Source organism: Callospermophilus lateralis, chromosome 1, assembly GCF_048772815.1.
Source record: "Callospermophilus lateralis isolate mCalLat2 chromosome 1, mCalLat2.hap1, whole genome shotgun sequence".
Taxonomy (NCBI): domain Eukaryota; kingdom Metazoa; phylum Chordata; class Mammalia; order Rodentia; family Sciuridae; genus Callospermophilus; species Callospermophilus lateralis.
In genome coordinates this window covers 149,763,263-149,776,606 of record NC_135305.1, presented here as the reverse complement: position 1 = coordinate 149,776,606, position 13,344 = coordinate 149,763,263, and the positions used below count along the sequence as shown (strand labels likewise).

General features: G+C 56.8%; 2 protein-coding genes across 2 annotated transcripts; one reads left to right on the top strand and one right to left on the bottom strand.

Annotated features, from left to right (window-relative positions):
• The first annotated feature begins 298 nt into the window (after positions 1-298).
• Positions 299-5,598, top strand: Drc10 (dynein regulatory complex subunit 10). Its single transcript, XM_077105332.1, has 5 exons — positions 299-1,033; positions 3,310-3,543; positions 4,190-4,261; positions 5,161-5,423; positions 5,508-5,598. The coding sequence occupies exons 1-5, from the start codon at positions 299-301 to the stop codon at positions 5,596-5,598; spliced, it is 1,395 nt and encodes a 464-aa protein (XP_076961447.1).
• A 1,461-nt stretch (positions 5,599-7,059) lies between these two features.
• Rita1 (RBPJ interacting and tubulin associated 1) lies at positions 7,060-13,308 on the bottom strand. The gene is made up of 4 exons (XM_077108980.1): positions 12,885-13,308; positions 12,594-12,727; positions 11,884-12,255; positions 7,060-8,062 (listed from the first exon to the last, which is right to left on the bottom strand). The coding sequence occupies exons 3-4, from the start codon at positions 12,189-12,191 to the stop codon at positions 7,573-7,575; spliced, it is 798 nt and encodes a 265-aa protein (XP_076965095.1). The 5' UTR covers positions 12,192-12,255; positions 12,594-12,727; positions 12,885-13,308; the 3' UTR covers positions 7,060-7,572.
• Positions 13,309-13,344: the final 36 nt, after the last annotated feature.

Sequence of the window (13,344 nt, the reverse complement as noted above, 5' to 3'; positions counted from 1 at the left end):
CCACTCTGTGCCACCCACAAATCCTTGATTAAAATCCTCACAGCAGGGTCTCTTTTCCCAACGGTGGCACTTGGCCCTGTGGCTCACCTCTGCCTGGGCCCTGCACCCTGGTGGCCCAAATACCACCACAAGGTTCTGTGGGAAAGTGCCCCCTCCCCATGAGCTCCTGGGCCCGTGGCACTGAACACCGGCTCCTTCCTTGCAGGACTGCAGGACACAGTAGAAGCACAAAAGCCCCTTGGCCCCCCAAAGCCTCCATCTCCTGGGGCCCACGAAGACGGGGAGGACTGCCAGCGAGATGGCCTTGGACACCCTCGCTGTGACCCCTCTCCACCAAGGGCCCTCCTTCAGCAAGATGCCCCTGAGGACGGAGGCGTGGCAGAAGCCAGGCAACCTGGTGAAGCCTCCGGTCCCCTCCAAGTCCAAGCTCACCACCATCGAGGCCAAGAGGATCATGTCCGTCCTGGATGAGGCCATCTACAAGGTGGAGCTGGTGACCCTGCTGTCCTACGCCATCACCCACCCGGAGGCCCTGGAGGGGATGCCCAGCGAGGGCGTGGTGGCGGCAGTGAGGGAGCACGGAGACCTCTGCCAGGTGCTGCTGGGGACCTTCAGCGACCTGCAGGAGAAGGAGCTGCAGCTGCAGGTGGCGGAGGAGGACGAGGCTGAGGAGGAGGCGTGGTTCCAGGACTGCCTGGCAGCCGTGGCGCAACTCAAGGCCAGCCTGCAGCCTCAGATGCAGAAGGTCCGCGACTCCAGCAGGGACATCCTGCGCCTGCTGCTGACCGACCCCCCGGCGGCCAGGCTGCTGCGGCTGCAGGCGCTGGGCAGGAGCCCCGAGGCGCAGCGCTTCATCGAGGGCCTGGAGGAGCTGCGGGGCTTCCTGTTTGAGAGGCTCCTCACCAGCCCCATGGAGGCAAGGGACAGAGCCCAGTTCATCCAGGACATCACCAGGCGCCACCGAAGGAACCAAGAGGTCATCGACGCTCTGGAGACGGAGCTGACCGCAAGGATGAAGAACAGGGACTCCGAGGTAAGGCGCAGGTGGTTCTGGAGGCCCGGGTCCCCACTCCTCTCCTCTCCTCCCCCAAGGGTGGGTCACAGGGCCCCGGGAGCAGGGGGGGTTGGCAAAGGCTCGTGAATATCAGGCTGGGAAGTGCGAGGAAGGGCCAGTACAGGGTGCTAAAGGATGGAACCAGGGCGAGGCCAGAGGGGCCAGGGACCCAGAACTGGAGACCTGCAGGACAGGCGGGAGCAAACCCAGCCCGTGGCGCAGAAGCCTCAAGTCAGTTGTGGGGAGCAGGGAAGCAGGATTTGTGGCCGCCCAGGCCCTGCTGCCACCATTCCATGTGACTCTGCCTGAGAGCAGCTCTGTGCAGTGTGTGCCCATCAAACTTTACTCACAAACACAGGTGGCCTCCTGGGTTTGGAACCCCCGGCCTCAGTTTGCTGAGCCCTGATCCAGGTGGGGACAGTGTGTTAGACCAGGATGCAAGAGAAGACCATTGACTCCAATTAAAATCAAATTAAAACAAGCTTATTATTTCGACCGGCCGGGCTGCCTCTCCCACCCAAAACGGGGGTAACAAGACAGCAACCCCACCTTTCCTGCAGCCCAGCTTTATAGCCCAGAAAGTTACACAAAGGGGGGTCACAGATAACAGAACTCTGACGAGCATCACACTGATGGTAGTTTACATTTTTTGCTGGCCCCAACGTCAGAATCTATGAGGACCATTAGAGCCTCAGAGAGGGTCGTTGTCTGGCCAGGGAAGGCCAATATTTACGAGGTGTCACTAAGTTTCAGAGAGGGCTGCTCTCTGGTCAGAGAGCCAGGCATGGGTGAGTTCAAGGCATGGGCAGGCATTCCAAGCAGGTTCAGAATTTGCAGTAATTTATAGTAAAGCCAAAATTATCTTTTCATGGTTTTGTGGCGAGATGCCCAATTTTAAGAAAAGATCAGGTTGGGTCTATCAAGTGTGTGCCTAGATCCTGAGGTGGCAATAGGCCTGCAGTGCTCAGAAACCCAGGGAGCCAGTGAGCAGGGAGGGGACCCAGAAGGGCCTGGAAAGGGGGCAGAGAGTGGCCCACCCCAGGGATCCTGCTACAGGCCAGGCCAGGGCAGGCGGAAGCCCTGGGAAGGTCAAGAAGGGACCTCGCCCACAGAGAAGCACCTTCCTCAGACCAGACCACCCACACCTTGGGCTTTACATACAGTTTTCTTTCCAGGGTTTTCTATCTAGATCACCTATGAGGTGACTGCGTTTTTAGCTGTAGCCAGGGGCCCTCCTCTGCCCCAGCCAGCCAGAGGGCCTGTGCCTTGGCCATGCCCAGCACAAAGAGAGGCCAGGACAGGTCCTTTGTCTCTGGGGCACAGTCTCAGTCAGATGCTCTGCACCACAGCGTCTCCGGGAGGCAGCCCGGGTGGGGGGCTGAGGACTCCTCCACTCCTGTCCACCATGACAGGGGGCAAGAGAGCCAAGGCCCAAGGCAGCCGCCCCTGCCCCGCAGTCCTCACTGGGTCTGTCCCTTAAGACACCCCTTGGAGGTGTCGGAGGAGCCGTATGATTACTGATTTGGGGCTAGCCCCCCACGAGGAAGCAGGAGCCCTTCTCCTGTGTCTGGCACTGAGCCTGCATGATAGGGGGTAAATATTTGGGGGTGGGAAGGGTAAGGCCCAGAGGTCCTCAGTCAGGGCAGGTAAGATGGGAGAGGCCACCATCTAGGGACAGGGCGAGGGCCACAGCCAGCTTTGTGGGTCCCGTCCAGGTGGTAGAGCCAGCATGGGATTTTCTAGCTCTGGGGTCAAATGCCATTTTTCCAGATGGGCACATGTCACTATATCATTGAGTATCAGTGGAAAATGAGGGACAGTGTCAGTCAAGCATGCCTTGGGGATTCTTAAGCAAAGTGCTGAGTGCCGGTCATGCTGCTCGACCTGAAACCCACACCTCGATCACAAAGCCTTGTCCCGGGACAGGCTCTCCATGTTGCCCCGCCCGGGTGTGTGCCCAGGGAGTCAGTCCTGAGCCTGGGGCAGCGCCCCAGGCTGCCAGCATGGGCAGGCACAGCCCTACGGTGGCCAGAGGGGACCCAGGGTGTTGAAGAGCCGCTGCAGCTGTGCACAAGAGCACTGGCCTCCCTTGCCATCAAATGTCCCTGTCCCTACCCCTCATGGGTCCAGAGCAGGACTCAGCGAGGAGGGTGGCAGGTGGCATGCCAGGCCCCAAGGGAAGGGCAGGGGTGGCGCCCGTCCTGAGCCTGCTGGTGACGGCGTGGGTGTGACTGCCACCCTCCCGTCCTGCGCAGGTGGAGAAGGAGAACTTTGTGATCCAAGAACTGAAAAACCACCTGCACCAGGTGCTCAAGTTCTCCGAGAGCAGCCTCCTGCGCACCAAGCAGGAGGCCGAGAAGCAGCAGAAGGCCGACTCCCGGGCGTCGCAGGCCAGGCTGGCCAAGCTCCAGCAAGAGATCCTGACCCTTCGCTCACAGTACCACAACCTGGTCATGGAGAACCGGGAGGCCGAGCAGGCGCTGAGGAAGGTGCCTGCGGGCGGGGGACACGGGGGCTGCAGAGGGGCCTCCTTTCTGCTTCTAGGATTCACTGATCCTGGGCACCCTGGTTCCTGCCACTCAGCACCTTGTCCTCAAGGTAGCACGTGGTAGCACGTGTCATTGCCTCGATCCTTTTTCTGGCTGAATAACATTCTGTCATATGCCTGTGAGCTGATCCTCTAAAAGCACCTAGATCCACCCAGTGGCTTCCCCTCTCCCTTATATGAGAATCCAAAGCTTCAAGGTCACCCCTTCAGTGACACTTGGGTGTCTTCAGGGACCACTCCCATCCTGGCCACTCCGTTCTAGCCACACAGGCTCAGTGTGTCTTAAACACCTCAAGTTTGTTCCCACCTCAGGGCCTTGGCACCTGCTGCTCCCCCTGCCTAGAGTGTCCTCAGAGCCACTGCTGACAGACCACCCACTAGCTCTGTCCCTTGAGGCAAGCGAGTGAGCAGGTCTGAGCCTCGGTTTCCTCATCTGTGAAATGGAGGATGAGGCTGCCGTAGTGGCGCAGCAGGCGAGGCGGGAGAACAGTGCCACACAGGGGCCTGCGTGCATTGCTCAGGGCTGTCCGGGTCCGCATTATCCCATCAAATCACGACTGTGGGCTTTTGTGGGGTTTTTTTTCTAGAAAAAATATAAAGTGGAGACAGAAATCGAGAACTGGATCCAGAAGTATGACTCGGAGATGAGTGAAAAGCAGGTATTTGTCACTAAGTCTCTTTCTGGTGGCTTCCCAAGCCAGATCCTCGAGGAATAGGAGGAATGGAGGAAAGGTCCCAGGATGGTCCCCGGAGCCGCCCCACAAGTCGTCTCAAGGGCTCCTCCAGGCTGGGCAGAGAGGCCAAAGTAGGCAAGGAGAGGCCCCAGGCTGCGTAGCCAAGGGAAGCGCCTGCGCCAAGGGCTGGCGGTCCCGGCGCCCCCTGGTGGTCACATCCTGTACTCCACCGCGGGAGCCCACAGAAGTCAGTCTCCACCACAGTCACTCAGCAGGCTTCCACTGAGATGAACCAGGTGTTGGGTTCAGCAGTGAGGAAAGTCCCCACTGTCACCCGAAGGTCCCAATTTAGTGTCACTTATCAGCTGAGTGACCTGAAGCAAGGGAACTTTACTTTTCTGAGCTTGTGCCTGCATCTGATCTAGAGGCAGTGGAGGGACTTCAGTCCCCAGAGCAGGGTCTGCAGGAAGGGCTGGGGACCCATAGCCTACAGATTTGGGAATCCCCAAGCGCCCACCCACTTCTGAGGTAGGGAGGCCTGGGGAGATGACATCAGCCCATGTGGCTCAAGGCCAGCTCTGCTCTCAGAAGAACCAGGGGGCATTGTCCTTCTATCTGACTGAGTGCCCCTGGGAGGGGCGCCTTGGGGCTACAGCTCATTTCTCTAGTCCCTGTGAGGGTCCTGTCGCTCAGTGGTACCGTACCTGCCCAGCATGGCTCCCTCCCCAGCCTCACCAAAAATGGTCCAATAAGGGTCGTGGGTTCCTTGTGACAGGGACCTTGCCCACCTAGCCTTGTCCTGTTACTGGAAGGAAACAGGAGGAGGGAGGGGAAGCGGAGGGCATCTGTCACAGCAGGAGGGGCCTGCCGCCTCTGACCCCCAGGAGGAGTACGAGGACCTGGACCTCATCCACAAGGAGGAGAAGCTGCAGCTGGAGGAGCTGAAGCTGAGGCACGCGGTGCTGGTGGAGGAGTTCTCCCAGATCCTGGCCGAGAGGGAGGTCAACACCAAGAAGAGGATGGAGGCCGAGCGCGAGATGCTGCGCATGGTCAGGGCCGCCACGCTCATCCAGGCCGTGTGGAAGGGCTACCTGGTCCGCTCCATGCTCAAGTCCAAGAGGAAGAAGAGGGGCAAGGGCAAGGGCAAGGGCAAAGGCCTAAGCCAGATCAAGGGCAAAGGCCTGGGCCAGGTCAAGGGCAAGGGCCTGGGCCAGGGCAAGGGCAAGGGCCTGGGCAAGGGCAAGGGCAAGGAGAAGGGCAAGGAGAAGGGCAAGGGCAAGGAGAAGGGCAAGGGCAAGGAGAAGAGCAAGGGCAAAAAGTGAGCCCGCCCAGGCTTCGCCTGCCCCCAGGCCGCACCTCCTCCCCAAACCAGGCCAGCGGCACCAGAGTGCAGAGACCGCCATCCGCCATCCGCCATCCGGGGCTTTGTTTGTTTTAAATTAAAATTTTTTTTTTTTAAAAAAACTACATTCAAAGAAGCATCCTACAAATGAAGCTGTCTTTACTTGGCTGTGGGCTGGGTGCTGCCTATGGGTGCCCACAGGTGCCCAGCTCTGTGTGCAGCTAGGTGTCCATCCACAGGCAACCATTCCCTCCTTCAGCCCCAGTGGGAAATGAGACCATGGACTGCAGCCCCCTGTCCCAGGCTGGAAGCTGCCAAGACTGTGACAGACACATCACCCACCTGGGCAGAGCAGGGTGTGAGTCACAGCAACCTGCAGGGGACAGACCAGGACCAGGCAGGGCTTCGGGCTGCCCTGGGATGGGCGGCTTGCCCTCTGGCCCATGCAAGCTCACGGTCCAGATGGTGCACACCTGCAGCCTCCTGGCCCCCATGAAGTTGAACACACTGGGAGCTATCACTTAGCAACTTCGCTGCTTTTTTTTTCTAGAAAAATCTCTTCAACTCTCAGGTCTGCAGCTCCCCACCCCAGACAGTGTAGACTGCAGGTGGCCCAGTTCCGAGGAGGCTCCCAGTGGCCTCCCACACACTGTGCCCTGATGCTGGCCAACAAGCATCCCGCTGGACTATGGCTAGCTTTTGGTGTAGATGACAGGAAAAAGAGGCATTTCCAGCCCTTGCCTGTTAAAATGGGAAGGGGGAAGCCATTGAGAGGTGGATGTTTCAAGAAAAAACAAGCAATCCTCTGAAAGTCCCAGGAAGTTCACACAGCCCAAGTTTAAAACGCAAAAGCATGTTTGTACCGCTGTCTACTTCCCTTGTGGCCCTCTGACCCCTGCAGGCATTCACATCGTGCCCTCATCCTGGGCACTGTGGGTCCTTCCCCAGCCATGTCCCCCCTTCCCCTCCCCAAGGCATCACCAGTGTAGCAATGAGGGTTCCCACCAGGCTCCCTGGACCTGGTGCTTAGGGGAGGAGGGAGTAGGAGAGGCCTGGGGTCCAGCCCCATCCCGCCAGCTGGATGCCGGGGTCACCCTGGCCCCGGGGGTCCTGCAGCAGCACAGAGGCCCAGGACTTCGTCCCAAGTCCCCTCCAGGTGCACCCGACACTTGGGCTCTTCATTGTTAAAACAATTCACCTTCTTGGGCTCTTCATTGTAAAGCACTGAACATTTCTTCTAAGGTGGGAAATGCATATGCCCCTTTTGATTTCAAAACAAAACCATCAGGGTCCATGTTCTAACCCGGGGAGCGGCAGTGACCTACTGGCTAGTGACGCCAGCTGGACAGTTGGCAGGGGCGGCTTTCCATGATGCCTTCAGGCCTGAGCCCCCAAACTTGAGGAGCCAGGAGCCCCTGGCATCTGCGTCATGTCCCCACACTGGCTGTCAGGTTTTCCTTTATTTAAATCAAGTCAGGCCTAACAACGGCCTATACCCAAGAAGGGAATAAGCAAGTGACACTCGTGGCCTTGATGAGCGAATGACACATTTCATACATGAAATAAACACATGAATGTTTAAATGAAAAATGTCCACCCACAAGGTCCTCAGATGCCCTCGTGTTCCCCCACTGAAATGCAGCCCAGGAAAACACCTCTGTGGCCACTGGACCCAGAGAAGGCTGCGTCCTCAGTAGCAGGCTGGTCCTGAGGGAGGAGGAGGGACCCTCCATTGGCAATCTGCACTTGGCCAGCAGGAGGTTGGGGGGCCTGGGTTGGCACTGCTTCAAGTGGCTAGGACTGGGCCAGAGAGTCAACTCCAGGGTGGCCGTCCATCCACATCAGGGGAGAAGGCAGGAAGGACAGACCGTCAGGGTGAAGGGATGCACAGGAGAGGCTGGTCTCCCTGGGGACCCCCACGGGGTGCCAGCCAGGCAAACCTGATGCAGGAAGCTCACTTCCAAGGGGGCTTTGGTTTCTGGGTGGCCCCACCTTGGCGCGGGGTGGCGGGCACTGAGGCACTGACTGAGCGAGCCCTGGGAGTCACCAGGGGGCTCCGGAAGGTGACCCCCGAAGTAGAGGGCCTGGGGGCCTGGGTTCCCTCTCCGTGGGCTGGGCAGCCAGCGCTGGGGGTGTTCAGGTGGGTGAGGGACTGGGAGCGCCCCCGCCCTGGGGGGTGAGGGGCTCCGCGGCCACCAGAGGGCAGCTCATGGGCATCTGCGGCCACCCCGGGCCCCGTCTTGGAGGGACCAGCTGGATGGATGGCTCGCAGCGGGGTCTCCCTGGGGCGCGGCGAGTGGCCGCCCCTGGGGGTGGCTGGCGGAGTCCAGAGGAGGGCTCGAAGCTTGGCGGCATCCCCCTTCGCCATCCCAGAGGCCTCCGGGCCGGCGGGTCGGGAGCCGAACAGTGACTCATCGCAGTAGGACGGGGAGCGACGGACGAGCCTGGAGGGAAGAGCAGGCAGTGAGCTGCGACCAGCCCCCGAGTGCCGCCGCAGACCCCGGGGTCCCCGCCGCCCAGCTCAGCACATGCAGGGAGGCCACTGTCCCCTCCCATTCGCTGCCCCTGGGAAGCATCCAGACCCTCGCCCTGGCGAGGGCCCAGGGCCGGCCAATTTGCATTTCCCATCCTTTTAGCTCTGATTGGTCTGGGAGTAGGCACATGACCCAAGTCGAGCCAATGAAAACCTGCCTTTGGATTTTTGAGGAAACTAGCAGAGAGACCTCTCTTGCCACCTGGCCTCGGCCTTGCTAGGTCCAAGCAGCTTGTGCCAGTGCATTCCTTTCTGGGGACAGAAGACACGCAGGGGAGGCAGGACTCAGAGTCCTCATGACAGCTTGAACCCCTGTTATACAGGCCCCAAGTGCCTTTTTTCTGCTGAAGCTAGTTTGGATAAGTTTTCTGTCATTTGCCCCGGAGAGTTCCAATTACAGTTGTCCCATGCAGGGGGACTGGTTTCACGAGGCCTCCTGAAGACCAAAATCTGTGGATGCTCGAGTCACTTGTGTAAAATAACACAGACCTTGCATGTGACCTACACACGTCCTCCCAGATAGTTAAAAATCACCCCCAGATTACTGACGATTATTTATGAGACCTCATCAAGGTGATGACGTAAATGGTTGTTGTACTATATTGTTTAGGGAATCATGGGGGAAAAAAGTCTGTACATTATTCAACACAGATGCAATTATTGTCCCCAAACAGTTCTGATCCACAGATGTGGAAACCAAGAATGCAGAGGGCCAACTGGCATGCAACCAGTTCTTTTGTTTTTAAATACTTTAGTTGTAGATAGACACGATACCTTTATTTTATTTTATTTTGGGGGGTATTGGGGATTTAACTCAGGGGCACTCGACCACTGAGGCACATCCCCAGCCCTATTTGTATTTTATGAGAGACAGGGTCTCCCAAGTTGCTTAGGGCCTCACTAAATTTCTGAGGCTGGCTTTGAACTTGTGATCCTCCTGCCTCAGCCTCCTGAACCGGGATTACAGGTGTGGGCCACTGCACCTGGCCTTATTTTTTTATTTTTATATGGTGCTGAGGATTGAACCCAGTGCCTCACGCGTGCTAGGCAAGCACTCTACCACTTGAGGCACATCCCCAGCCCCAGCCCCTAGTTATTATCCTTTGCCTTCCTCCCATGAGGTTTTCTTCTTTGCCCCAGGGATCTTGTTGGTCCTCTGCAGTCCTACTGTCTCTGGTTGTATTTGACATTGCGCTGGCCGGTGCCTGGCTGACAGAGGATGTGTCACGAAGCCAGCCGGGCCATTCCACCAGAGCTTTTTACAGTGTGGGATACTCACCGAGGACTTCTCTTCTGCGGGCCCAGGGCTCAGCACGTCACATGCGTTATTGTTTAATTTCTCACAAAATGCAAACCGAGATATCAAAATTAATCTCATTTTGTAGATAAGGAAACCGAGGCACAGGTATCCCTTGGATCTGGACTGTCCCCCAAAGGCTGGTGTTGAAGGCTTGGTACCCAGGGCAGCAATGTTCAGAGGTGGGGCCTCGGGAAGTGACTGGATCATGAGGCTCTGACCTCATCTGTGGATAAATCCCCTGGCGGGTTCATCATTTGAATGGCAGCATTGGGAGGTGGTGGAAACTGGAGGAGGTGGGGCTATACCCTGGAAGGGCAGATTGTGTCCCCAGCTCCTCCCTCCCCCATCTCTACTTGCTGACCACCACGAGCTGAGCAGCTCTGGGCCACCATGACCTTCCACCTCGAAGCTTTGCCTCGAGACAGGCCCAGAAACAACGCAGCCAGTCAACTGTGGTCTCGAGGCCTCTGAAACCCTGAGCCAAACAACCTTCCTTCAGTTTCCTCAGGTTATTTTGTGATCGCAACAGAAAACTAACACACAAGAACATTGCAAACATCCTCAAACCACGCCCGGCTCAAGGTTCCAAGCTACTGATCGCTGAATCACACCTGCGTGCTTTCCAGATCTCTATTCTTAATCAGATTCCTTTGGCAATAATTTATACCTATTAGGTGCCAGGCCCATGATGTTTAGGCAGAACTGAGAGCGCTCAAGCCTCTGAGAAGGCTACCTTTTGCTTCTGGGTTTAGCTGCTCAAACCACATCTGTCTGTTGCCTGCATCTGTACAGCACCAGGGTTCTGGCTCAATGACATCCTTATCTTCTACACACTCCTTAACTTGTCACATCCAGAAAATTCCATGAGCTTGGGGTCCAGTGTCACCTCCACTGTCATGGACAGCATGCTTCTGTTGATACTGCCTCCAGGCACATCAGCATTCCAGCGACTTCTTGGGTGTCAGTGACTTTCCACTGACACTTGGGTGTCAGTGTTGTTAATCTCATCCTGACCCTGCCTCGAGGTCTGGAACTATCACTCTCAACTGCCATGATGCCTGGATCCTGCTCTGATCTTTGTTGATTTTAGTCTCTTCACAGGTACCATTTCCACTCTCATTTCTCTATCTGACACATGCCCTCCACCTGCCTTAGAACACCCTAAAATTGAATTGGCCAGTGGTTTAGTCAGCTTTTTCACTGCTATGACTAAAAGATCTGACCAGAACAGTTTTAGGAGAGGAAAAGTTTATTTGGGAGCTCATGGTTTCAGAGGTCTCAGTCCACAGACAGCCGGCTCCAGGTGCAAGAGTGCGGTGGAATGGCCCGGCTGGCTTCTAGATGATCAAGAAACAGAGACAGAGAGACTCCACTGCCCAGTTACAAAATTTATGCCCCAAGGCCACACCCCCAGGGACCCACCTCTCCAGCCACACCCTAGTCAGTTACCAGTTAATCCCCATCAGGAGACTAATCCACCGATTGGATTAAGGCTCTTATAACCCAATCATCCCTCCTCTAAACCTTCTAGCATGGTCTCAGAGTGAGCTTTTGGGGAACACCTCCCAAACCATAACAGCCAGTTGTTATGAGCCAAATTCTGAGACTGTAATGATGGACCCCTGATAGAATAGGACTGGTGTCCTTAAGAGATCCTAAGAGTGCATACCTGCCCAGTCTGCGAGGAGACAGTGACATGGCCCTCCGTGAGCCAGGGAGAGAGGCCTCAGGAGAAATGAGACCTCCAGCACCTGACGGGGACCTCTAGCTTGCAGGGTTGTGACCAAACACATTGGTGTGGTTTAAGCCACCAGCTTGTGCTATTTTGCTCTATCGCCTGGGTAACGTACTAGTTTTCTGTGTCCTTGTCCAAAACACAATTACAAATTACAGGACACAGTCCTGTGGGTCACAACTAGAACCTCCCGCCAGGCTACATTAATTTGAAATAATCCAAATAATCTAATTATAATTAACTAATAACTGTTAGCATCAGCTTCTATTTTTCTGACGTGTTCACGAAGGGCAGCAAGACCCATTTTCAAAATGACTTGCTGAAATTCTGAAACAGAATTTTTTATCCTTTCAAAGATCAATCGCTTTAATACTCTACAACTTTCTCTGTGATCTTGGAAAAGTCGTCTGACTTCTCTGGGCCTCAGGAGTACATCTACGTCATCTGAAGTTGGGGGTCCCAACTTCACAGTCATTAATATGACCATTTACTGAGAGCTTCCTCAGAGTTAGGTTACGGCACCAAGCACCATGCACCCCTCCATTCCATCCTCTCCACAATACTACCTGGTAGAAAAAAATGCAGCTCAGAGAAGTCAAGGTGTTAGCCCAAGGTCACACAGCAGCAAACAGCAAGGCTGTAACAGGAACCCAGGTGACTATACAGAGCACAGGAGTGCATCTCCCACCCTGGTTACCTGTACTTGTTCTTCTTTTTTGGCGTAAGGGTCGGGGTGCTACTCCTAGAGGGGGTGGTCTCACAACTTCCCTTGGACAGCGAGGCTTGCGATGGTGATGCCCTGGTGACTGGTCCTCTGGTGCTGTCACTCTTCTGCACCCAGGGTGGGTCAAAATCTGGTGGGGGGGGCCTGGGGCTCACAGGGCTGCCAAACAGAGTCTCATCCACGTAGGACGCCTTGGCCTTGACCCGGTAGCCACCCCGGCAGCGGTGCTGAAGGTGGAGGGTCTGCATCCCACTGATGGCCAGCTCCACGGGGGTCTTCATGCTGCCCAGGGTCCTGGGTGACAGCAGGTTCGCTCTGCCCGCCAGGCCCTGCCTCTAGAGCTCTCTGTGAAAGGGGTCAGGTGGCAGCCCTGAGCCAATAGCAGTGGAGGAAGACTGGCTGTCCCTGAAGTCCCCATCCTCATCCCAAGGGCAAAAGGGTCTAGTTCTCCCAGGATCTGTCCTTCTCAAAGGGGAGCAACCAACCCAAGGGCATTCTAGAAATTTGTTCCCCTTCATGATGGGAAAAGGGTACTACTGGCAAATATTCAATGAGTAAATAATATGTGCTTAACAAATATTTGTAGAATGACTAGGGGTATAACGGCAGGCCCCAGCTAGAAAAAAAAATTAGGGTGTGAGGGGAGACAGGGGGTCAGGAGAATCAGGTGATCTCAGGCCTACCTCGTGCAAAGAGCTTTACAAGCATTGTCTCATTTAATCCTCTCAACAGCCCCCGGAAGTAGCTTTGATTACATCCATTTTACAGATCACAAATCAGAGGCTTCAAAAGGTGAAGTCACACATGGCGGTCCTGCCTAAGAAACCGAAAACAGGAGAAGCACGAATCGAACGTGATGGGCAGTCCAAGCCTGTGCGCTTAACCACTCTGCTACCGGGGTTCGCACTCTCCCCACATGCGGTGATGCCCAAGTTCGAGCCCAGGGTCTCTGCATTCTTGGGTTAGTTTCCTACCTGCGCGACTCGGCTTGCGAACGTCGGGGACACCTTCAGGTCCCCCTCCCCGCGCCTCCTTCGCGCCGGGTCTGGACCCCTCGGCGGTGGGGCGGGGCTGCTCGGGCACCCGCAGCGCACACTGCATTCAAGTTCCTAATCTGCAGCCTGGAATGCCAGGGGCTCGGGACCCTGGGTAGCTCAGGCCGCCCCGACACGGGGCGCCGCGGAGTCACCAGGGCACCTAGTGACCCGTGCTCCGCATCCCGCAAACAGCAACCAGCGAGCAGCTGGACAGACGCGGCGCGGACCATAGGCGCCTGCGGGGAGCGTCCAGTTCCGGCCGCCCCAGAGTAGCCCAAAGCCACGCGGAGGGCCGCGCACGCAGCCGGGGACGTGGGCACAGGCCTCCTGGGCGGCCCGAGAGCCCTGGCGCCGCTGAGACCGCGCGGCCCGGGCACCGCCCCCCCCCGCCCCGCGC